We start from the raw sequence: 26,324 nt of genomic DNA, 5'->3' as shown, positions 1-26,324 counted from the left end.
TTTCACTAAAAGAAAAACAGTGGTAATTCAGAATTTTTGTCACGACTCTAAAAAGAAAACATCTCTCAGATGCAGGAAGCAGTTTGTTTTGTCGCCCCCTGGTGGTCAAATAATCAGTCCACGATCCTTTAAGCAACATTTTTACAAAAGAGAAAAAAAGAGTAATCACACCTTTAACATTCTCATAAAATCAGGATTTAGGTGCATTTTTATAATAATATGCAGTTTTACATAATGTCTATTGAAAAATTCAAAATATAACATTACTTTCACATTAGCTTTGTATTATTACATTTTTAATGGAATATAGAAAATGCACAGTGCAATGTTTCCTCTCGTCTGTGTGGGTAAAAAAGCTAAAGCAGAGAAAACAGTGATGATGGAGATTAACAAATACAAATATTGACAGTAATGACACTGATATTGAAATGAGTCAATATTAATGACTGTTTAAATTGTCAAAGTGACGTATTACTAATTAGATATTTCATATTTAGTGCATCCCAACCTGAATAAAACTGTCTCCTGTTACGGATGTTTTCATATTGTTTCGTGAGGATATTTAGAAGGAGAAGAGGATGAAAGAGGAGGAGCAGAAGTTGCTATTTCTACAATCTGAGGCATTTCCTACACCATCATCCTACCATGTTTCCCCAAGCGGTGTATACGATATGTGTCTACTCATAAGAAGGGCACGGTATTCACATAATGCACCCATTTGCACTCACATCCACATGCGTTGTGCACACATTTGCATGCATAATAACAGCCCATGTTGTTGTGTTGTTCCACTTCATCTTCATACTGTTTCAGTCACACGGTATAAAACTGCCACCTGCACGATCCAACTCTTATATCTGTCATTACACCGTTTCTCCGCTGCATTTAGATGCTTTCCTGCATGTGCCAGTTGACACCAGGTACGGGAGCCCACGCTCCAGCTCTCTGCTGTTTGTACACCAGCAGTTAAATTTAGCCGAGGATAAAAAAAAAAAAAAAAGGATTTGTTGTAGAAACTCTGGAGCCGTAGATGGCAGATGCAATATGACCAGCAAAACACAGAGGGCCGTCGAATTGCACTCAGTTTAGTTTCCTTGGTAACCTGGAGGGAAATTAGAAACAGTCGGAGCAGAAAACTCCTGCTACATAAATAACACTGCCAAGGTTACGAAGCTGGCCTTTTAATTTTTATAAGCTAAATATGCCTGTGATTAATCTACCGGGTTATATAAGAGAGAGAAGAAGAGGAGGAAGATCAGTTGCGGCTCCGTTTTTTTTATGGCGGTCAGATCATCTGGCTGTCGATAACGTGAACTCTGCGTGAACTTTTATTTGTCTCCATCTGTGCTGCTGCGGGCTCAGAGCTGAGGTATTTCCGCACTGCACCTGTCAATCAAATAATTGACTGTTCGGGCCTTTACGTTCTTCGTGATTTACGGTCCGTTGATCTACACTAGCACTCAGAAGACTCAATATAATTATTTTTTTCCATTACCTTTTCTTTCTTTCTTTCTTGTGGTGCAAATTTCCCCTCAAAAAGGCACTGACACGTGTGTTTGTCACCGTTTACGTGTTAATCTTTACGCCTTTCTGATCCCATTCAGTTGTATCATACCATGATGTCGTCACGTGCGAGTGTTTTCACTGTTGTTGCAAAAGTACATCATAAACCGACCCCCACTCCGCTCAAACTGTCTCCCTGCAATATCAGCGCCTGATTTATTTGTTCCAATAAAACCCATAAACTGTTAAAAAAAACAGCATTATTAAATTATTTCGTGCCACTCACACTTGCGGGGCCCAAGAAGGAGGTCGGAGGATCTCTCCAACACACACGACGTGTGCAATGGTCCATGAACGTAAAACTAAAAAAAGCTGGAGAACCCTTTTTCAGGATTCATTTGAATGAAAAGGGAGTTCCACCTCGGGGCCGCGTCATCCACTTGTTTTAATTCATCCACGGGTGCAGTGCTCTCATTTCGAATGCATTAAATACGTCAGGCGTTCATCGCATTAGTCCCACCAACAATTACCAGACTAAATGGACCGATGATTCCTCCTCTACATATGTGACAAGTTTAATGTTTTCAGAAGCGGATATGATATTAGATCATAAATAATTAGATATGATTTGATGTATTGAATTTATACACTTCACCTGCAGCAAGTCAGGGGAGTGTAATGTGAATCGACTGCGACTGGTCTGAAGAATATTAAACCGCGACGTGCACGATGGCTGACGCTGTGAAGGGAGCGCAGCTGTGTGTGAGCTGGTTAAGTATTTTCATCAGGACGAGGACGAGTGTGCGCCGCGCACGTCGCCATTGCAGTTTGACAACGGATTTTTTTTTTTTTGGGGGGGGGGCGACCTATCACTTTAAGAGTGTCAGAGCCCCTCGATGGGCTCCTCATCTTTTTTCTCTCGCAACATCTTTCTTCTGCCGTGCATGGCTTGTTGCCGAGGTAACAGGCCAGAGAATGGTTTAGCATTTCCAGCATTGCCTGGTGAATCAACTCATGCTGACATGCGACTGACAACAACACGTTTGTGTGACAGGCTCAGGTATTTCCTTCCCAAAAATGTCACCGGAGTCGACGGCCACCTGGTGCTGCGACCTCCAACGAGAATCGTATCAAAGCTGCCCCACTTGATATCACATTCAGCTCATGTAATTTTTATGGTATGTTCATCCGCTGTGTGCCAGTGTGCACTGGGAAGATGTGTGCGGTTGTGAACTGCTTTGAGTTGCAGAGAAAAAAATAAAAAAATTCACCCACGATGGTTTTCTCGCGTGCTGCTCCAGTCGCCTCCTTCACGTCGGTTTTTCCAAACCTGTGTGAGGCGAGTTACCGTGCTCCTCCAGCAGAGGACACTGTGCTTGTGTGTCTACGTGCAGGTTTGCGTGCATGCATGTACATTCATGTATGTATGCATGCGTGTGAGTCATATGACCCCCTTTTGGCAAATGCATTTTACTGTGTCACATTTTATTTTCCTACTCCTATTATCGCTCACAAAGTTGCAAATTACCGACATGATTCGCTTGATTCGTGGCTTCATTTCACTGCACAATTTTCTTCTTCTTCTTTTTTTAGACTGGTCAGGTCGTTATTGGGTTGCTCCCCCGCTGACTGAAAGCACATCAGTCAGCTCTTGCGTGTCATGTTGTGCGTTTGTATTACTCCCTTGGTATTCCCCTGTTTACATGTAATCGGTCTATTGGAGTCTAGCAGCTACAACGGCAAAAGGTTAGTGGACGGGTCTGGGATGTGGGCAAATGGACAGATTGGAGTTACTTCATTAATCATACAAAGGATTGCATTTACTTTGCATTTCAATCAAGGAGACACACACACACTGTAGGGGGAACACTAAGGAAGATAGGTGGCCCTGTTCTTGAAAGCACATGGAGTTTCGCTTTACTTTAATTAAACGTGCACTGCTACCTCTCAGCCTGTAATCACGTGCTTACAGTCCTCCACATGGACCTGATCAATACGCATTGTCACTCATTTTGCCCAACCGGGACGCTCTCGGGCCCTGGCAGTCGGCTGAGTATGACGCAACACCTTGCAACAAACAACGTGCTGTAAGAGCGTGTAACCCAGAGGCTCGCGTCTCCAGTTAAAAACCCAAGTTTAGAAGGACACGCATGCAAATGCAGTTCCACAAAATTAAGGCTTTTATTCACCGTGTTCTCGGTGTCCTTGATGTTCCTCAGCCGGCTGTTGCCCACCTGCCTGTTTTGCCGGAATTGACAAAAGGCTCTGAGGGGGTCACCACTATTGAGATGACCTGCCTCATCGATCACCTGTCACAGGTATTGATTAAAGCACGGTACATCCTTCTAATCTGAAATATGGCAAGGGGAGGCAGTGACTGCTTGATAATAGTCTGACCCCTGAGGTCCAATGTGCTGTTTTGACCTGTGTGTGTGTGTGTGTGTGTGTGCGAGCTCCCGTTTGCCTCACCGCTCCTCAAATGAGGGGAGGTGCAGGATTATCGGTCACTGGGTGTCAACATCTGCCACACTGCGCTTTTAGAGAACTGCAGGACCTGGACGCCGCAACCTTCGCACGTAGCAACCCGGAGAAAATACGAGCCATTTATACTTCCACAGTCTGAATCGCTCTGTAAACACTTGTTGGCGCTTTGTCTTTGGGTTCATTTTTCACTTCCTGCTTCACCTTCAACGATGGCGACTGAAACGTTGAAACACAAGTCACACAAATGTTTGTACCTCCCAACCTCCTCAGCCAACCTTTCTTTGATGTGTTCCATCTATACTGAACCAAAACAATCACTTTGATAACGGTGGAGATGGAGAAGGAGCCAGAAATGCTAAAGCGGAAATATGCAACAACCATGCGGTCCAATCACAGCTCTTGCGATTTTTTTGGGGAGGTGCACTTCAGTTACGGCACTGTAGGCTACCACCTATTAGATATGTTGATGCAACCCAAATAAACACCACGACACTCAGATTCTTGTTTGGTTTGACAGATTAGGAGCTTGTAAAAGCGTCAGGCCTGGACAGAAGTAATAGGCCTCCAATCACCAAACCAATGACAAGCAGTGAACATATGGGATTGTTGCCCCTGGGCACCTGCCCTGCATGGACAGTTAGCTATCAATCATGAAACAACTCATTTATAAATCATCTTTTTCATCATTTTTCTCTGATTCATCAGCTGAAGATAATTCAATATCGGCCTTTTGCAAGAATTCCTTCAGCTTTTCCTTATGTTCAAATCTTACTCTCTTTATTTTAACACTTTTGAACGGGGAAATATATAATATATGCATAGATACGATGTAAAGAGTTTAACGATGTAAAATTGCTACCTCTTTTAGTTGAGTCAGTAAAAAAATGATAAAAAATATCCATATTATTTCTAGCACATTTCCGTATGGCGCATGCTGTGTTGCTTTCATGGGAAGTTATGTGTTGGTTGGAAGCTGCCAAATGCAGATTTATGTAAAGTAAGGGTGGAAAAGAACATTTTTTTTATAATTTTTTATTATTTTAATTCATGTTATGAGGGAGTTTCTATTGGAGCCATAGAAATAAATAAATAAAATGCTGCAAACATCATTCCTTTTACTCTCTATCTCTGTCTTTCTCTAACACACAAACACACACACAATGCATGCCCTAACCCTAACCCTATTAGTAACCTATAATGGTAATATTTACCTTTAAACTGGATTTAACACTCAAAATGCTGTGGGGTCCACAACGGCTGCATGGCCCTGCAGTAGTATTCGACAAATCCCCCGATAACTTACCAAAGCCACACACTCAAATGCACACAAACACAAACACCAACACCAACAACAACAACAAAGAAAAAAACACTTAAATACACTTCATTTGACATGTCTCCATGCCTAGGAGTTCAATATCACTACAAAAAAACAACGGAAGAACAAACATATCTCACCCCTCACATAATAAATGGTCCATCAGGTGCTCAGCTTCCAAACCCCTGCCATCCCCACCACACTGCCTTGAAGCTGTAGCGTCCTGTGCATAATCAATATGCCACTATGTATTGACTGTAAGTGGACGCAGCGTCCAAAAGCATCCTCACTCTCCAAGGTGCACCCACTCTCTGAGTGCATACCAAGCTACCTCTAGGACCCAGTGCGTGTCTCCTCCTCGAGCCTTTGTAGTTTTTTTTTTGTGTGTGCGTGTGTGTGTGCGTGTGTGTGGCGATGAGGGAGACTGAGATGTGCTCCTTTCTTATCACGATTCACATCGAGCTCCAAGCAGCTGAGGAGGATGCTGAACGGAGCCATTTGAAGCTCGGATCAGCTCCTTTAATTGCTCGTTTTTCATTTTTATTTATTTGATTTTTTTTTTTTTTTTTTTTTTAAATACACATCTCTATACACATTTTTTTCCCATTAAATATCATTATTTTTTTTTATATCATTTAAACCCATTTGAAAACAAATAAATGAAAATAAATTGGGACACTATGAAAGCCAGTGCGTTTCGGGTGCATTCCTGCTGTTGGCTGGGACTATGATTTCTCAACGCTTCCAGCTTTGTTCTCATGACAGACTTGCGCTCATTCAGTCTCACCAGAGCAGCAGAGAGCGGTGATCCGTCGTTAACTTTCTTGAGCATCTTCGACGATTCCAGTTGCAGCAGGTACTTCTTGGACTTGAGGTGAGTCCGTTTGCTTTCTCGCCTCCCCCTCCAACCTCCCGACACAAAAGAAGCAGCCCTTCTTTATTTACGCGCACTACTGTGGTTATTATCTGAGAAGAAAAGCGTGGGAGAGACGCTCCATACCTCGCCTGCGTGTCTCCCCCCCTCCTCTCTCTCCAATCCATCTCTCCTTATAGCCTGCATTTAATGAATTTTAACCGACTAAATCGACGAGGCGGCTGCAAAACCTGTGCGCTGGCTCCGTCACATATTTTTGGTAACAGTAATGTGAATGAAAGCGTGGGACGTGTCAGTGAATACTAATTACTGTCACTGCCTTCATTTCCCCCCCTCCGTCTTATTTTTCTGTATTTATTTATTTACCGGTGAAAGGGAATCCCCAGAAATCACTCTTATCTCGACTGTGGCATGAATCCCGTTGCGTGTCAAGCCGGTTAAACCGACCCCTCCGTTCGTTGCAGCGGCTGTCCTCCTGTGTGTAGGTGTTGAAGCAGCCATGTGGAGCGGAGGGAGCGCTTCTTCACTCCTCGTCTGCCTGCTGGCGCTCACAGCTCTCTGGAAAACCAGGTGAGTCTCCCGAATTTCAGGGGTCCAGAGGAGCCCCGATAAATAAGCCCGCACAGTTCCGTGGATCACACACACACACACACACACACACACACACACACACACACACACAAACACGCACACATTTTGTCCCCGGGGTCCCCGAGGTCACTATTTATCCAGCTCCCATCCTGCTGGACTCATTACCCTTGGACACAGGAGCGGGGATAGTTTACTGCCTTCACTCCGGCCATAAAAATAACCTGCAGGGCATGTGTGTAATTATCTCTGGCCTTGTTGCAAATGCAGCCTATCGTGTCTGAGGCAGGATTTTCTGCCTTTTTATTTTTATTTCTGCCCATAATGGCCAAATTGCAATCATCAGTTTGTGGAGTTTCCAATATTATTCCGTTTCACCAAACCCTCATAGACGCGGTTGTTGAGATCAAATGGCTCCATACAAAAGAAATACATGGTACATTAATAATAATAATTAAAAAAAAAAATTTATTATTTCAAACTGACTCGTCTGAGAATGTGCATCCTTCATTTTTCTTCTGTGCTAAGGTTGCATGCGCATCCTTTCATCCGAGGACATCTCACATTATCACATCAGGTGTAAAGGTGTCTTTTGTTGTAGGCCAGGGTGTCAGATCAGGTCATCCCGCTAAGGGACCGCCGACAGAGGAAAAAGGAACAGACAGTGTCAGGAGCGAGAGAACACACGGATTCCAGAGGACGTTCCAGTCGCCTCTCCCACAGTGAACGCGCCGCTTATATGTAAAGAAAATAATACAGTTAACAAAAGACGAGAGGGATGGATGACGCCTTCCAATGGTGTCCTGTTAACTGCGTCCACGAGGACGCTCCATCTGAAGGTGTAAGAGGCCAGAGCTCAACATGTGATGTGTTTGTTTTGATGTTTTTTTCAGAGATGGCGGGAGTGGAAATATGTTATGATTTAGTCACATGGCGTTTGTTTCATAATTTATAATGTATCAGAGAGAAATCCTGATATTCCAAATGGCCTCAGCCTTTCAGTACGTCTCTCCATCATGATGCTAAACTGTCAGCCTCAGTGGCTTCAAGCTGCCAGCAGTTTCTATGTAGCTGGGTCAATATGTAATTGTAATTGTGTGACTTTTTGAGTTTAACATAGTTGACATGTATCATAGCTGATCACGTTTTGGCTGTTTTCAGGCCTAAAATCAACATGGCCGCACATAACCAATCACCACGTGACATTTCTAAGGAAAGATTCTTTTAAATATTATATATACAGTTGAGTACATTTAAATTGAGAGTTATTTACTGTATAATTATATTGTGGTAACACTGTTGACATCCGATAAATCCAGGGGAAAGAACAGACCTTGGAGCAGGTCACGTGTTCTGGATTTAACACCTAACCCTTGAGGGGTGTAATGTAATATGTTTTTGTAATTGGTAACTTAGCTGAAAGTGATTCCTTGGACACAGATGCACAACTTATCTCAACTTAACAAAAAGAACACAAAACAAATTGTGAATAAGCTCATTATATTATTATTTAGCTAATTAGAAGGTGGTTGTTGTTAAATTTGAACAGTTATTTAGTGACATCTAGTCGTTTCTTATTAATAAGTAATTGTTTCCATATTAAGTAATTATGGATTTTTTAAAGACGTGATCATAATGAACATAAAAACATTATTATCATTAATAATTATAGTCCATCAATTACATATTGACCACTGCAGCTTGGACCCTCGAAGCGTTTTGTGATTTTGTTGTACTGTGTGTGTGTCGTGTTGTAACCAGAAGTTCACGAGTTCCATTTGAAGACAGAAAAATTTGTTCCATGCATCTGCTCCAATCACACAAAGCCTTACTGGTTTTGTTCATGTTGGTTGTTTGTCGCCACAGCTTATAAGGGCACACAAAAATAACTGAGTTCTTGATTTTAAATATTAGTAACATGTGCTTTTAGATCATATTATTAAGAAAAGCCTATCACTGCCTATCAATTGTTCAAGAATCTCCAGTTTGCATTAGCTCGTTAGCACACGAGTCCTCCTGCTAGTTACACCATGCACATCTGCAGGACTGTGCTAAAAAGATACAAGATACAAATGCATTAGGCAGCTATTCTTGAATTAACTTTATGATTATAGACCAACGGCTCCCAGAGTGTTTTCTACATATCAGACGTACGTTGTCAGTAAGTAAACAGCCTCCGTCGCTGTCACTTGTTCATCCCTCTGCAGAGCAGAGCGGCGTCTTTCTTCTACCTTGTCATTAAGCTGCTCCTCTGTGCCCTTTGACATATCGTACCCTTTAATTCTATTGTTTGATGGAGGTATCGCTTTAAGCTTGCTGGTGCAGAGGCAAGTGTTTCCTCTGCTGTGGTGTGTGTGTGTGTTTTCTTACACTGAGCAACTCCTTCGGCAACTTCATATGAGACGAGCTGAGCATTTAAAGACACAGGTGCAGCTTGTATCAAGCAAATTTCCAAGCGAAGAAATTTCCGACCTTCCACTTATGAGAACGCACGAGATAATAAATAACTCAAAATGTACTTAAAAATATGAAAAGAAGTTAGGTTCTAACCGCTTGCATACGGTTTGTGATAGGTAATTACATGAATGTGTCTAACTGTGTTGTGAAAATGAAGGTTTTAACAGTATGCTGAGTTCTACTATGTTATTTTATATATTTTTTGGACTGCTGCAAAATGTTAAATTTGTAAGAAATGCTAAATTGGCTTAGCTTGTTGTAGGGAGCTGTGTGTTCCCCTGGAGTAGCCAAACATTGAGCATGTGAAGAAGAAGAAGTAGGAATATTCAGATATTGTTGGACATAGTTTTAGCAGATAGAGGAGTGATTTTAAAGATTTAAGTGCCGTATCTATAGCGCATAACCCCAGATTTACTTAAAAAATAGGAAATAGCGTATTTACAGTACATTAAGTTGTAAAACCAATACGTAGACAACGTTAAACCAGCATTTTCAGTGACGGTAATTAGAGGAATGCGGTCCAAACATTAATAAATATAAAGTATATGTAGTCTAATGCTCTCCCTCTGACTGGTAGAAGTGAAATATGCCCGTGACCGGAGGCTGTTACACTAGGGCTGTCAACAGTGGTGATTAAGCCGAGCTTTAATGTACGACCTTATCTGAATTTATTTACCATGAATCTCTGCTCTGATTACATTTGCATATTCAGTTGTGTTTTGGTTCCAAGATCAGATGGCTCTCAAATGTTCTGTCTTGAACTGGGTCATCCATGTGGAGGAAGCACAATGTGCATGTGTGCGTGCGTGTGTGTGTTTGCATGTATACAATCTCTGCCAGATAATAATAACCTCTTCGCTTTAGATAAATAATAATAATAATAATAAAAACAGAATCTAAATATATTTAAAATGTAATCAGTCTTTCTGTTTGTTGTCCTTTAGTGGCTCATGTTGTTGTCATGTATTTGCCGACCAGATCAGTGAATGCCGACGCCACATCTGATGCCTTCAAAACCAACATCACCCTGTTCACACGCATCCTGGACAGACTGCTGGATGGATATGACAACCGCCTACGACCAGGTCTCGGGGGTAAGAAGCTGATGTACTATAGATGGAAGTGCGGAAGTTAATCATTTAAGATGTGTTCGGCTCATACGCTCTAAATGAAAATTTGTTGTTATGAAACAGTAAGTGTCTGCCTTTTAATGGTTGATGGCTCATTTGGAGTGAGGACACTTCATTTAACATCAGCTTTTGAAGTACAGATCACCTCTGGCAGCAATCCCCTTCAGAATGAACTGACAAACGCACTCTGTGCAACAAACATTCAGATTGTGTAACACTTCGCACAGCCGCACTCCTTGGAAAGTGACAGTGCCCGAAGGAACGATGCAGAAGGACTTTCTGGAGTTTGTCTGGAAAATTCCCAATGAATTCGGAAGGAGAGACTGGTTCATGCAACAGAGCTGCAAAGTCGATTTAACAATGCTTTGGTGTTTTGTAGTTGTACTGTGTGGTTGCAAAGCTGGATTACTTGTGGGAATATCCATAAACTTCAGTCAAACGGTTATAAAATATATATATTAGTTAGTTCACATTGTATTTGGTCTTCATTTCATTAATTTGTCTGTAAAATCAAGTGTCATATTGGAAGATTGGCAAATACACATATAGAGGGCATGCACTGACGTCACTGCCCCGAGGCCACGCCCCCTCGAGGCCACGCCCCCTGAGTGATAAAACATGGTGAAATTAATCAGTAAATACAATCAGAGACCTGGGAAAATGTGGATTATCTGCTCAAATTAAGGGCAATTGGACTCAACAATGACACATACGATCTAGTATGGATTTGGAAAAGTGGATTAGCCCCAGTTTCACTTAGTTTTAGTTCATTTCATACACTTGTATATATTTCCTTATATATTTCTCACCATGTGCAATATTTTTTTCTCTGTAGAGCAATAACTTGGAACACAGGTTCACTTCACTTATACTTGTACATATTGTTATATGCATATTCCCTATATTTTTTACATTCTCTTACTTATTCTTATTGTCTCTTACTTATTGTGATTGCTCTTTGTTCTAAACACTTGGGTTGGAGCTGCTGTAACGGAAAGTAATTGCCCTCTGGGATCAATTAAGTAATTCTGATTCTGATTTCAGTTATGATAAATGTGGCTGAATAAAAGATGCTAACGCTAAAAGCTTTACTGAGAAGTAACGTTAGCCGTACAATACTGTAGCGTCTGACCGGACGCTAAGAGGATGAGTTAAGAAGTAACTTAAGGCATAAATTCATCAAAAATACAGAATTAATTAATATTACCTGACACTAAATGAGAACCAGGTTTCGGTGCCTGGATTCGAGTTGTTTCTTCATAATGCAGCGATCCATTTACTTCTCTTTTCTTAGGCAGTAGGAGATTTCTGTAAAAATATTTCAAATCTGTTGGTTCAGTCAATCGCACATCAGCTCTTACGCATTTTTTAAATTAATTTTACAATTTAGATGCTATTAAAGCCCATGTTTCAAGCCAATGCTGCTAATCTCCATGTTCAACTGCCACTTTTTGCAACTCAGTGGTCGTCACGTGCACAACCTCTATTGGATAAATTAACAAGAAAATCTAAAGTGTGAAGTACTCATATTATAACATGACTGTAAAATCGTCCATAGCCATAAAAGAGCCATAAAATCGTGATATTTTTCACTTCACACCTCCTGCAGAAAGCAGCCTCTTAGATCCCGACACTGAAAGAATTCCATCGTCTCCCGTGCGCCGCGGTGCCTCCTCCATTCAGCCTCACCTCTCCCGTTATGCTCCATGTTTGCCATCTCGTTTCCAGCTGGCCCTTCACCCCAAAGCTGAGCTCCTCCCTCAGGATTTGGTGCCATTTGAAATTCAAATTCCTGGGGCCATCAGCCCAGCCCAGGAGCTGCCATATGGGGAACAGACCTCCTTAAGCTTGGCAGAGCTCAGCCTGCTCAAGTGGACCTACAGTAACGCTGCTGCTAGCTTCTTATTCACTGTGTAGGAGAAGCAAAGTAGGAGATGTAAGTCCTTCTCTGTGGTGGTACAGCTCAGACACCTTATTTTGGGAATATCTTATAGCATTTTATGGATCAAATTTACTTTATGCATCGAAAATTTGTCAAGTTTCTTGAGGATTTTTTTTTTTTTTTATCGGGATCTGGTTGTGTTTGTTGTTTGCTATAGATTTAAACGACTGAATCAATAAAATCTAATAAATTAAATTATTTTTGAAAAACAACACAATGCCCAAACAAACCGAACAGTCTGCAAGAAGTTGAAGACAGACTAGACGGAAAATCAGCGAGCTGAAATAAATCACGTGAATAAAACATTCAGACACAAATGAGATCCTTTCAAGTAGAGCCACGGCACCGTGAGCACGTATGTATTTTTATCAGATTTTTATTCCCAGCGGAAGCCAAACCACGCAAAGTTTTGGAGCACGCTGTGCCCACTAATACACACGGGGAAATAAATCATGGTACAGGAAGGAAACATGGGATGACATCAGATGTCATTTTCCACACCGCAGACACATTAGATCTGCATGTCTCCTCTGTGGGGAAAAACGTGTTAACGCTCCGCTGGACTTTGGTTTCTGACACGTTTGTAGTGACTGAAAAAGAGAGTCATCACAGCTGCATGAGTGTGTTCACTCGTACATACAGTAACGTCGGGGATAACGAGTCAGTCCCTTCGACAGTTGCCATGGTTCAAGTGGCGTGTGAGAAAAATAATAAAAGCCCGAATCTGAATCTCTAATGTACATTTTCTCCGTGCGGATCGTCGCAAGTTTATCAAAATCAACCTAATAGCACGAATGTACATATGTACAACACCTCTGCTGTGTAAAGCAATAAATTCAGGGCTGACATTAAGCACAGTTTTTGCTTTCCTAATTTAATTTTAGATCTATCCCCATGAGCAGTTTCCTGGGTCTCACTGAGGTGAACAAGTCATCTAGTTGAAACATTTTACTGCTGCCTCCAATAATCAAATGATAAAGATGGAAAAGATGAATCTAGGGCAGAGGTTTCCAACAGGAAACCCACGCGTACCCTCAGGGCTACGAGAATGTTTCAGGGAGGAGGAGAAAGAAAAAAAAAAACCTCAACCATAATTGTTTCAAGAATGATAGAATTAGTGTGTGGGTTTAGGTTGAATATTTCCCTCGACTTACTGTGTAGCGATACAATATAAGAACATCGTCGCTGTCATTTTGTCGCCAAACAAGTGTACTGTTGTCTCTAATATAGATAATGTCACTAAATAGCTGCCCTAACTGCTTTAATGAAGCATTTGTGTTTCATGCTTGTCATCTGTTTCAAGTGCTCTTTTAAAAAATGCAGCAATCGGTTTCTGTCACTTTCGCTGAAGTCGAGCCAGAACGCAGAGAGTGGACGCAGAACGCACAGTTGCTCCTACATCATCATTAGTGTGAGTGCGAGGCAGCTCGCTTCTGTTCACATTCACACTTCTGCTGCTGCTAATTTGTTTTGCTGCCCCCCCCCTCCAAAAAAAAAAATTGGTCATCTATCTGTGACTTGATATGCTCAGACCTTCGCGTCGCCAGAGACCTTTAAAGCTGCACCGTGAAAGGGTTTTCATGTCAAAGTGATATCACGAGTCAAAAATCGACCTTGCTCATTAAGATTCCTAAAATAAATGGTTGTTGTTGAGTCGTCAATTTTTCCAACTGGCGGTTGGAAAGACCTTAATAATAATAATAATAATAATAATAATGTATAAAAATACCCAAATAGGAGTGTTCAGTCTATAGACTTGCAGATTATCCCTTTAAGTATCCTCTTTATAGCCTTTTAGCAGCTATAGAGAGTATGCATGTGACGTCACAGCCAGCGAAGTCTCCATGGTTACGGCCACCGAGTGGTAAAAAGTGACAGTTGAACATGGAGATTAGCAGCATTAGTTTGAATCACAGCTTTAATAGCGTCTAAATTGTAAAATATTTTTTTTTTTAAAAAAAAAAAGGTCAAAAGTTGTTGACTGTACCAACAGATTTGAAAAGCAGAAATATATTTTTACAGATATCTGCCAAAGAAAAGACAAGTAAATGGATCGCTGCATTACTAAGAAACAACTGGAATCCAGGCACCGAAATTTAGTGTCAGGTAATATTAATTTAAGCTGTATTTTTTTTTTGGTGAAGTCCTACCTTGAGTTACTTCTTAAGTTAAGTTGTGGAGGGCTGTCCGTGTTGTTGTTTTGGCGTGTACTTGGAAAAGATGTCGTTTGGACGTGTCTTTGCGCAATGGGCCAAGACAGTAACTATTTCAGTTCCAACAGTAAATAATAAAACAATTAGCGGAATATTTGTGATCACTCCTCGTCGTCCCCTTTAACGTCGGACGCTACAGTATTGTATGGCTAACGTTACTGCTCGGTAAAGCGTTAGCGTTAGCATATTTTATTAGCTACATTGGACATAACTGAAAGGACCTAAAACTAAATCAAACTAACTGAAACGGAGACTAATCAACTTTTCCAAATCCACACTAGTTCATATGGATCATTGTCGAGTCCAATTCCCCTTAATTTGATTTGATAATCCACATTTTCCCCGGTCTCGCAATGTTTACTGATACATTTCGTCATGTTTTTGCCACTGAGGGGGCGTGGTCGGTAGCGGCAGTGACGTCAATGCTCTATACACAGATAGGAAAAAAACTATAGTATAGTATAGTCAATGGAAAAAAAAAACAGTAGAGAAAAAACTAAAAGTAAAAAAGTGTGTGTATATATGTATAGCACTTGGTAATGAATAATTCTGCACATAGTATGATTTTGCAGTTCTTGGCATTTTAGTGTCTTTTAGCAAACTGTTTTGATTTAATGGCACAGTACTATACTCATGTAGTGTTTGCTGTGACACTCTGGTGTGTTTTCTGAGTTTTCCTTGTGTAAACTATTACTAATTATTAACATTTGATATGTTTGATAATCTTGATGCAAAAGGCCTCTACTGTTACCATGTGTTGGAATGTCACAGTTTAAATTGACGTAGATGGTAACTACACAATAACATTAAGCGCTGCACGTCACTGAGAAAGTTATATATATATATATCAAATAATTAATTGAAACTGGCATTTGACTTCCTTTAATCCTTGTTGGAGTAATTATAAAGCACAGAGATGCGGCGGCTTTACACGTTGTTCATTTATGAGCTGCTGTTAGTTATTATTCTTATTCTTATTTTTTTCAGTTTGTTCTGCGTGAAGTCAAAGAAAGCTTTATGCCATTCACGCTCACATTTTGTGTTTTTGTTGATGTTCTTTATTCCCGTTCAAACTGGCAAGAGTTGAGTTGACATTTGGATAGTTGCACAGTGGAATGCACTCTCCCTAACACAGACAGGTTGTGTCTTAGCAATTAAACATGGTTCAGCGGGCCCATCTGTACCAAATGATTCAGAATATACAGAAAGCACGTGTTTATGACTGTTCTAGCTGAATAAATGAACTTTAGGTATTGTCCTGGTTCCCATAAATACAAATCTTAATGACCTCAGGCACAAAATGCACTCTTGATATTTTTAAACAGTTGACACGTATTTTGCCCGAAGGATGTGCTTTTCTTGTTTTGCTGCAAAACTACGGTTTGCTTGTGAATTTGCTCCAGCCACACAGTGCAGATGGACTGGAGCTGTCCTTTCATTTATTTATTTATTTATTTATTTATTCCCAGGCATCTGTTTGTTGGTTATTCTTTGGGGGTTTTGATACGCAGTTTCAATTTTTTATGTTCCAAGAGAATAAAAAAAATCATCTCATGCACACTGTCAACACCGCTGGCAAATTGATTTAATGCTGTGTTCAAACTTCTTCAAGCACATAAATGCTAAAAGAGAACAATCCTGTATTTTGTATGTACTCTACTTCCAAAGGACAACATTCAAGAAGGAACCAGGAAAGCGGAAAAGGGTATTTTTAATGGATATTTAAGCAAATTCCTCACAGGACACCAAATAAAAAATAGAATTATAGTTCAATGAAACAGGCTACAAAGCAATATGGATGATTTCTTCTCAAATAACAACAGGATAAATAGAGAAATATATTTTTAAATCCAGGTGTGCAAAATCCACTCATTCAGGATGTGGCGTTTACGTACACCGATCAGGCATAACATCATGACCACCTTCCTAATATTGTATTTCTGGAAACACAGTGTTGTTAGTGTGTGGGCCTTTGGGTGTTGTTGAGAGGAGGGGCCTCTGTGGATCAGGTTTGTTCCAGTGCACCACACAGATACAGTTTGGGATCTAGTGAATTTGGAGGCCAGGACAACATCTAGTGCTGTTTTTCATTATTTTTTTTTTGTTGTTCCTAAGCTGTTTTTGTGCCTGTGTCAGGCTTTATCCTGTTTGGGATGGCTGCTGTCATCAAGGGGTGTCATTGCTATAGGGTGGGGGCGTCTGGTCTGGTCTAGGTGGGTCCCAGCAGAACATTGTGTTGTCACAAGGTGGTGAAAGTTTTAATGTTGGGGCTGATCGGTGTAAATACAATGTTTGTTTCCCAGTAAATGGGGACGTCATCGTGACCAGTATTACCTTCTGTATTGGCCCAGAGCCACTTCTTTGGTTTTGATATTTGGCCACATGGTGAGAAACCTCTACTCTTGTTCCAGTTGTTCACACACACAAACACAATACATGCTTCAGTAATCTAGCCTATGTAAACACACCCAGTCGTTCCTCTTAGTCCTCTACATCCACCCTTTTCTCTGCCTTTACTAACTTTACTACATATAATGTTAACCTTATGCTGTAATTTTCACTAAACATTCACACAACCTAACAAAATGCCAAGCACACACACACTACACAATGGACTCTATATCGTGATGAATCTCAGACCTAGTCATTGACATATTTGGTGCAATTGTGATAAAATGCACCATTGTGTCTTTCTTTTACAGAAGTACGACAACATTCAGCATCAAACTGGGGTTTTAATGAAATGTGTTTCATGTGTGCCTCAACAAAATAAATTTATCAAAATAATAGAGACCTCTGTGTCAGAGTAAAAAAAAAGAAAAGAAAAAAAGAAGAATCAGTTAATTCCAGACCTATATGAACCAGGTACAAATACAACACTGACCGTGTCCTAGTGGTGCTTAAAACATAGAAGAAAACATCACTACTAGGAACATATGAGGAACATTTAGCCAACAGTAGATTTGCAGATACTTTTTTTCCATGCATCCAGCGGTGCACTGGAAACTAAATTGAAAGTTTGTGGAAAACAAAGGTTCTGGGCTCTGATGGTGACCACAGACCAAAAACTATCACGCTGCAGCGTAAACCGTGGACTCTATTTTAAACCGTTTCTCTAATATAACTTGTTGGATGGACGCGGACCACAGCTCACCTTGCTATGCATGACAGCACTTTACTTAGGAGGAATGATCTCTTTAGATTGCATGTGAGATACTGTTTTCTTTGTAGAACAGAGAGTAGAGTAAAACGTGAAAGCTTTTTGAATTGACCGAGCTGGGGAGATTGAGCTTCAGTAATTATTGAAAGAAACAGAGTGCAGAGAAAGCAAATGGACCTGATGCAGCAGCGCTGATGTGGTCGCATGTTATCGACTCAAAACAACCAACACACACAGCTTTGCTCTTTCTATCTGTAAAATTTTATACAATCAATAAACTGAATCCTGCAATATGCCTTTAAATTAGTTTACAAAAGTCAGCTGAGCTTGTACGGTTCATTCTGAGTAGCAATGGAGAGCAAAATGATGAAAATATTACATCATTTAAGAAACTAAACATTGGGGCACACTCACAATAAAGCAATAGCACATTAATTGTTTAAAAAAGTGTCATGGAAGTCAGCTTATTGTGTATTAAAAGCATAGACTGTATAAAAATATGGACAATGCATCCCCACTTCCTTGCACTGGTCAAACTGATGCTAGTGTCCCAGGATATGGGTGGCGCCATCTTGCGAGTTTGAATCCAGAGTCTGATCAGTATGGTTCGAGATTGGATATCATGTTATGTGTGGACTCACTCGCATTTTCATTTAATTAATACTGCGCTCTGTCCTACCTCCATCAGTTACAAAGAAATGTTGGGTTATACACTGTACTTCTTTCTCCTTTTTTTAAAAATGTCAACTCTCACAGTTCCATGTGAGTTTGGCATAGAAACTTGTTGTCAACGTGATGTTACATCCTGTTTCCATAGCATCAAATAACTAACTGAAAGAAAAATGAACACTTTAACATACATCAACATTATATTAACTACCTAAAATGACTGAAACCATCCTTACAACCATCCTTGATGTGTATTTTACTGTTTTAGTTTAGTCCCATCCTTAGTCCTAAGTCCCATTCACTAACATGGAAGAGGCAGAGGTTATGACCTATACTGCAGCCAGTCACCAGGGGGAGCTCTACTTGCTTTGGCTTTGCTTTTGAGGAGCTGTTCTGTCCCCATTTTTATACTGTCCATTACTAAAATACACGAGGAAATAGCTCAATACAAAATGAAGCTTTTAGTACCTCGTTTTTCTCAGTACTTTGACTTGTATGTATTTGGTGTTTTGATGCTCAAACTGTTTTCTTTGATCCAGACAGGGTAACCGAGGTGAAGACAAACATCTACGTCACCAGCTTCGGTCCAGTTTCAGACACAGACATGGTGAGCAAAAGTTTTTTGATATGTCTTCACTGAGGATTCTCACTATCTAATACTGTTGGTCTTCTAGGGAAGAAAAAAGCTTCTTTTGCTTTATTTTTAGCTTTATTAAGGCCTCCCCTGCGTATGTAATTACATTAGCTTCTTTTGTCTCTGCAAACACACACACACACTATGATACCGAAGTTGAACGAGTATTCCTCACTGTGTCGATGTCTATTCATCTGACAATTTTCATCTTATAAATTATTGAAAGTCCTCTTGTTATTCAAGTCATTCCTTTGTTTATCCTGGGCTTTCCTGTTTATCATTCTCATACATGCGCCCACCTTCACATCATATCATCAGCATCCCTTCTATTGTTGAAGAAGACTGTTTTCCAAGTGACTGATCCATTGATTCCACAATTAAGATGCTGGATGTTCAATGCGGTGGCCTCTCAAAAGATATGCAAAACGGGGAGCTCTTAGCTGAACATAAACCGCCACTTACGGGGTCAAAGAGACGGGATAATAAACTAAAACAAAAATAAAAATACTTTAATCTCATGGCAGAAATCCCAGTTCCACATCACCACCCAAATCAAATCAAGTCAAATCCTTCAAGATGTGTGTTTTTAAAAAAATAAATAAAAAAAATATTGCAAATAAACAGATGGACAGACAGGAAAACAGCTGAGAGCGAAACAAGATTTCCTTCAATTTAAGCGACAGAGGTCATCACTGACTATTTTAGCTACAGCTGTTAGAGCTCAAACCAAAGGTCTAAGCAGTTGAATTCATAAAAGTCATAAGGTAAAACCAACCCATTTAAAACAGTCTTTAAAAATGTCTTATTCCTATGCAAAAAAAATAATTGATCAGACTGAAAATACGTAATTTATTACCGTCTCTGCTCTTGTGTAGACAGATGTCTCGTAAAAATGATAAACAACACAAAATATATTCTCCCTTCTGATCGGATTGATTTATTCAGGCGCTGTGTTCGGCTGATTGCTGAGGTGGCCGCTTGTCACCAGATTTATAGAAAGGTCCACTGAGAGGCAAAAAAAAAAAAAAAAAACAATTAGAGGAAGAAGAAACTGGGCTGTATTTAGCTTTACAAGCAGCAGCCAGACAAAGAGAGAGGAATATTTAAGTCTAAAAAGCCTCATTGTCTGTACGGAGGCATATAATCCATTTTTTATTTATTGATTTTTTTCAACAAAAAATACAAGAGAAGTGTGAAAATAAAAAAATATCTATTTTAATAAAGATATTTTATTTACTGTTGACAACTGTCGATTGTAGCCCTAAAAAATAAAACTAAAAATGCAATTCACATATTCCCAATCATGGAGGAACATGTTACCCAGTGTGAAATTGTTGTGATTTAATGTTTTATTATGCAGAGGTATCAACTTCAGTCGGGTGGTCTTCATAAGAGATTTAACGATGACAGGAAACACATCAGTAAATTATCAAATTCTGTCATTGTGCACATTATAGAATCCTTAAGAATATTAATATTTCCTCCATACGACAGGACGAAGCTAATGTTCTGCTCCAGGTTAATTTTAAATATCACATTAAAGAAAACAAGCCAAGATCGTGTTTGGGTTATAATAATAATAAAGTATCATCAGAGTAAGACTCAGTTTCTATTTACAGACACCTGGTGGTAGATGGTTAGAGCAGCATATTGTTAGCCTAATAGCATAATGGGCTAACTACTATTACAATATCAATTTGTTTTTTGAAAATATTCAAATATATCTTATGCTATTATGCTAATTATATTAGTAATAATTTATTTTCTTTATGAACTAGAAGAGGCAGAAAACAAGGACGAGCTATCAGCTATTTACTAGTTGGAGGAGTATCCTAAGCTAGTATACTACAATGTACTGAGTACTAAGTACTGAGTGCTTATAAATATACGTATATCGCTCAATTCAAGAAGCAGTTTGTACATTCACTGGGTTGAATGTTTAAAATGTATTGTAAATGTAGAAAAAATAGAAAAACGAGACCTGATTTGCACTAAACCAGACTTATGCATTTTCTCTTAGGGCTTCGTACCCTACAGGAATTGAATTAGACGCGGTTTCAGTGTCCCAAGATCTAAATGTCAGAGGCTTTTCTGCTGTGACGAGAAAAATAAAAACTCTGGATATATGTATCCCCCATCCCACCTCCCCCCCAACACGCTAGCTCGCAGTGTGTGAATCACACAAACGCACACACACACACACACACACACACACTCGCACGTACACACATTTCTCAGTGCAGTGTTTTCTGCCCTAAATCCTTTCTTGTGTGTGGTTTCTTTTGACAACAGAGGATTGTAGGTCAAGGGGTTGTCTTGGCCTCAGAGCCAGCTTAGGAAAACACCGACTCAGAGAGCTACGAGGAACAAGGAGAGCGCAGGCCTTGTCTCGTTGGAGCTTTGACAAATAGGCAAGGCCAAACTGTGGCCGGGTTTTAAAGCGGCAGGTGAAGCCAGTTGTGTAGCACGTAGCACTGGTGCACTGGGTTTTAGTTTGAAGTAGAATGAAGCAAAATTTTATAATAACACAGGAGCAGAAATATAAAATCAGAGTAACAATCCAGTGCAGCCGATTAATCATTTATCTCCCCCCCTCCTCCTCCTGCCCTTCAGGAGTACACCATAGATGTTTTCTTCCGGCAAAGCTGGAAAGACGAGAGGTTGAAATTCCACGGGCCGATGAACATTTTGCCCCTCAACAACCTGATGGCGAGTAAGATCTGGACTCCGGACACCTTCTTCCACAATGGGAAAAAGTCCGTGGCCCATAACATGACCATGCCCAATAAACTGCTGAGGATCAAGGATGACGGGACACTGCTGTACACCATGAGGTAATTAAAGTTGCAGTAGCATGTCTGTAGGAAAATACACTTGTTTTCCATCTATAACCTTAACCTCAACTTGTACAAAATCTCTGATAAGAAACAGTTTGTTTTTTCGGACCAGTGGGACCTGCATTCACCGTGGTCTTAGCTTTGGGTCAATAAAAAGTCTGATATGATTGTGACTCCATGTAAATTTGACATGCGTCACTCTCCTGTATCTGTTGCTTTAGATTTTAGCTTAAAGTTTAAGCTAACACGTGCCTGAATCATGAAGCGATTGAGTAACATTAAATCAAATGTGTACGTCGTGAATCCTGTTTTATTAATCATAATATCCTTTTGATTCAAGAAAATTAATTAGTTTTTTTTTCCCTCAGTGGTTTTATGCAGTTTCTCATCACATAGTTAACCTGCAATCTCACCATAGACGTAGCACTAGCCTCCCTATTTCTGCTGGTCTCTGCAGCACCTTGTTGACTTCACTCTGCTGATTACAGCTGAGACGAATTATTTTTTGTTTCAAGGCATTACATATGGATGCGTTTTTAAATAGTGCATGAGGCCTGTGAGTTTTTATTTCTTTTTGAAGTGGTGCCTAATCTATGCTGTTTACCCTTCATGCGTTTGCAAAGTCTCCTTAATTTTCTGTGAATTGGATGCAGGTTAACCGTGCATGCAGAGTGCCCGATGCATCTGGAGGATTTCCCCATGGACTTTCATTCCTGTCCGCTGAAATTTGGCAGCTGTGAGTAAACCCGACGATGATGATGCACCTGAGGGAACGTAAAGTGAAATGCATTCTTTTTCATCTCCTTTTTTTTTTTCTCCTCATCCTCACTGTTTATTATTAAAGGAAACAGCTTAAGATCTGAGTGAAGCTGAAATGCGTGGCTCAGTCTTTAGGCAGTAGGCCTACAAATTTGCACGAAATACGCGCCAGTGTTTAAACTGATCCTGAAAAACTAAAGAAGAGGGACGGTGCAAAAGAGAGCAAATGTCACCAGGGAATTTGATTTCAGATCTTTTTATCACCATAGCTTCTATACATTTATATGACAAGTTTTATAAGAGCATCAGAACATGGTGGGCCATGTCTGAAATGCCTTGACTTCTCAAATAAACATACATTTAAATAAACTGCTTTCGATGCATTAACATGTTAGCCCGTTACATTTCACTTCAATCTATTTTCTAAAGAAATCTGTTCCATCAAACATTCATAGGATCATGGACAACGCTTTCACATTTCATATTCAGCGTGTGCTGTGCCTGTTTGAAAAGGGCAAATGTCACTATGCATTGATTGCTTGTTCGTGTTTTACAAATGACATCTTCAACCACTGAGACTGTTTTTTTTTTTTTTTTTTTCCTTTATAAAAACCGAGCATCAAGCACAGTGTAGTTGGGGTGGGGCGTGGGGGGGTTTATTTGTGTCAATGATGGAATTTCTCCAAAAATCATCAGTAGCTGCCCCCAATTTATCGCCCGTGGGTTTATCCTATTCCCATTTTCTATTATGTTTTTTTTTTTTAGATGCCTATACAATCTCGGAAGTGACTTATGCTTGGACCCTAAATGCCTCGGACTCGGTTGTGGTGGAAGGAGAAAGCTCTCGTCTCAACCAGTACGACCTGCTTGGGCAAACGGTCGGACAAGAGACTATCAAATCCAGTACAGGTAAGCTTTTACTCATACTGACCACCATCCTGTGCAGTGAATGTTTCAGAAATGTTGCATAAAATGACGTTGATGTTTAGTAGCTGCTTACAATATACCTTTGAGCAACAAAACCCAGTATGTATGTGAATGTTGCAATGGCTTCTACAGATGGATTAATGCCGTGGAATCAACAACCGTTATCTCTGCTTCGAACCGCTTCGGTGTGAAAATCAAACTGTGATTTTGCACTTGTTTGGGTGGATGTTGAGCTTGTCCACCTCCTACATGTTGCAGGAGGCGGCCGTAAGCTTGCTGTGAAGAGCTTGCGAAGTTTTGTCTTTTTTGTTACTCACTTTATTTGGCTCCAAAGACGCAGAAGATTATTTTATTTTTATTTTTTATTTTTTTTGTTCTGGCTTCTTCTGCATAACAAAGATGCAGAAAACAGGGCTTTGGCATTCCTGCACTCTGAAATCCTTTCCTTACTCTGTGTTTTCTTAATCTGTTTGTAACATCGGGTGGAGACCTAAGGTGTGGCGGTGAGCGATGGACTAGATGCCGCTACAAAAAAACACTAGATGAAAAGCACTGCCAGATTTTTATAAGCAGTGGTGTTGCTTGATGAATTTCCTTAGCTGAATGTGAAGACCTGAGAGATCTTGTTGTAGAACTAGACGTTAAGGGAGAACATCTGTCTGTTTCAGCCATAGACTGTACATAAATATGGACAATGCATCCCCACTTCCTTACACTGGCCATCTTGTGAGATTGGAGCCGTTTGTGCAGTACGGTCCGAGAGCGGAGTCAAGTGGATCCATGTTACAAATCAAATGTTGGATTATTCACTGTACTTTATTTTTTCCAAATCTCATGTTCCTACTGGAGTCTTTCAAGGAGCAGCTGGCATGTCAACTTGAAGTCATCATGATGTCACATCCTGTTTCTATAGCGTCAAATACCTAAAACTAAACTTATCAGAACAATTGACACTTGAACATGCACCAGCCGTTCCATCATCCATCTTCATACATGTGTGTGGTTGTAGAAGAAGCGGGAGATACAAATTTTCAAAATGCGTACGGAAGCTGAAGGGTGACTTACGTACTGCATAGATGGTAAATGGTCTTGCTCTTATATAGCGCTTTTCTACCTACTCACTGGTACTCAAAGCACTTTTACAGTCAGAGACACATCCACCCATTTGCTCACACAAGCATACACACATTCACACACCAGTGCCAGGGGGTTCAGTGTCTTGCTCAAGGACACTTAGGCATATGGCACAGCGGGGATCGATCCACTAACCTTTCGGTTCATGGACAACCCGCTCTACCTACTGAGCCATCGCCATAGCTGCCCCATCCCTGGATCAGCCTTTAACATGCATCGTAACACATAACACTGCATAAATGCACAACAAAACAAAGATTATGGTTAAGTTTAAGTTTGTTTCCACAAAATGACAGAGTGTGCACAAGAGGCTTGGATATCAAGTATTCTCAAGGCCAGAAGCTGGTCGTCATGTTATTTTCTTGGGAAGGTACACACAAGTTCAATAGAAATATCTTTTTAAAAGTGAAATGATCGTGTTAAAGCTTTTATTCTTAATTTGGGGAATTTACTTTCACTTTCATATGACCACTCGGCGACCAGGCTGTAGTCTGTCTAATCTAAAAACAGAGCTAAAAAGAAGGCAACAAGACATTTCACCATTCATCCCAGTGGCATCTTCAGACTGGTGAGGTTTTTCTTTAGGAACCTGCAAGATTATGTGCGATAAACAGATATTAAATGTTTGGTGTCCAGTGATAGTTTATCAATCTAAGACAAGTAATGCACTTGAGGGCCTTTTAAGAGTGGTGAGATACAAAGAGTTTGGAGAATGGCATCTACTTTGAGGTCATTCTATAGATACAAGAGAAGAACTTCTGAACACTCTGCTTATCTGGTATTTTATGGCGTTAACTAGCTGCTTTATTTTGAATTTGGGAAAGTTTACACTCCACCAACCCCCAAACTTATCTACGACATAAAAGATATCTGTCGTGGCATTTTCAAGTTCAATTCATCCTCTACCACAAAAGTGTTTAGTTAAAATAAAATAGCCTTGATCTTTCAAACCTTGCGCTTTGAGATACAAGACCTAAATATATTATTGTGTTATCTTAATGCTTAAGCTGTATTTTTAAAGGGCTGAGAAATCAGGCAGCCAAATCAAGCACAACGCACCAGCGTGTTGTCATGAAGCTGTCCCCGCTTCGCTCGGCGTCCGTACGGAAATAGAAATAGACTCTATCCAAAGCAATCAGCTGTCAAGTTAAATCACTTAAATAAACCGTTTCAACCAGCGTATTGTTCTCAACCAAATGTAGACAAACAAAGAACACAAAAATTCATAGAAAAACAGACCATAGTAGAAAAGAAGGAGATAATGAGGACTAAGAATTGAGGCAACGCATTGAACGCACCCGCAACAACACAGATACCGGGAAACGGGGTCAGAACTTGAGCGTGCAAGCACGAGTCTATATGTGTTTCTGTGCGTGTCACGATAAAAGCAGCCCCATTAGGGAAGTAGGCAGTGCAGGGAAAATGACTAGAAAGGTTTGATCAGAAAACTGGTTGTAGGACAACGGGCTTCTTACAGAGACGTGACAGGTGTGTGGCAGCTGTTTATGTTCACGTGCAAGGAGTCACAACGGATCTGACATCCAGCGAGTGCAGATTATGTGATGGCGACAATGAAATCAGTGAGGAGCGCTATGTAAGTAGACTTTGTAATCAACAAGGAGCCAATGAAAAGAGAAGAAGAAAGCTACAGAGTTCCTCTCTTCTGGGTTTCTTTATTTAGTGTGTATGTGAAGA

The 26,324-nt window shown here is 40.2% G+C and overlaps 1 protein-coding gene across 1 annotated transcript in view; it reads left to right on the top strand.

Moving 5' to 3' along the window:
* The first annotated feature begins 5,717 nt into the window (after positions 1 to 5,717).
* Positions 5,718 to 26,324, top strand: part of LOC125008459 (gamma-aminobutyric acid receptor subunit alpha-2) — a 34,215-nt gene continuing 13,608 nt past the window's right edge. Inside the window, exons 1-7 of the mRNA XM_047585726.1 lie at positions 5,718 to 6,179; positions 6,644 to 6,749; positions 10,203 to 10,318; positions 18,878 to 18,945; positions 21,586 to 21,806; positions 22,463 to 22,545; positions 23,334 to 23,477. Coding sequence (XP_047441682.1) covers positions 6,679 to 6,749; positions 10,203 to 10,318; positions 18,878 to 18,945; positions 21,586 to 21,806; positions 22,463 to 22,545; positions 23,334 to 23,477 — 703 coding nt within the window. The 5' untranslated portion in view covers positions 5,718 to 6,179; positions 6,644 to 6,678. The remainder of the gene's footprint in view (positions 6,180 to 6,643; positions 6,750 to 10,202; positions 10,319 to 18,877; positions 18,946 to 21,585; positions 21,807 to 22,462; positions 22,546 to 23,333; positions 23,478 to 26,324) is intronic.

The sequence above is a fragment of the Mugil cephalus genome, chromosome 5 (assembly GCF_022458985.1).
Source record: "Mugil cephalus isolate CIBA_MC_2020 chromosome 5, CIBA_Mcephalus_1.1, whole genome shotgun sequence".
Taxonomy (NCBI): domain Eukaryota; kingdom Metazoa; phylum Chordata; class Actinopteri; order Mugiliformes; family Mugilidae; genus Mugil; species Mugil cephalus.
Note: the sequence above shows the minus strand (reverse complement) of the source record. Positions and strands in the feature narration are given on the sequence as shown.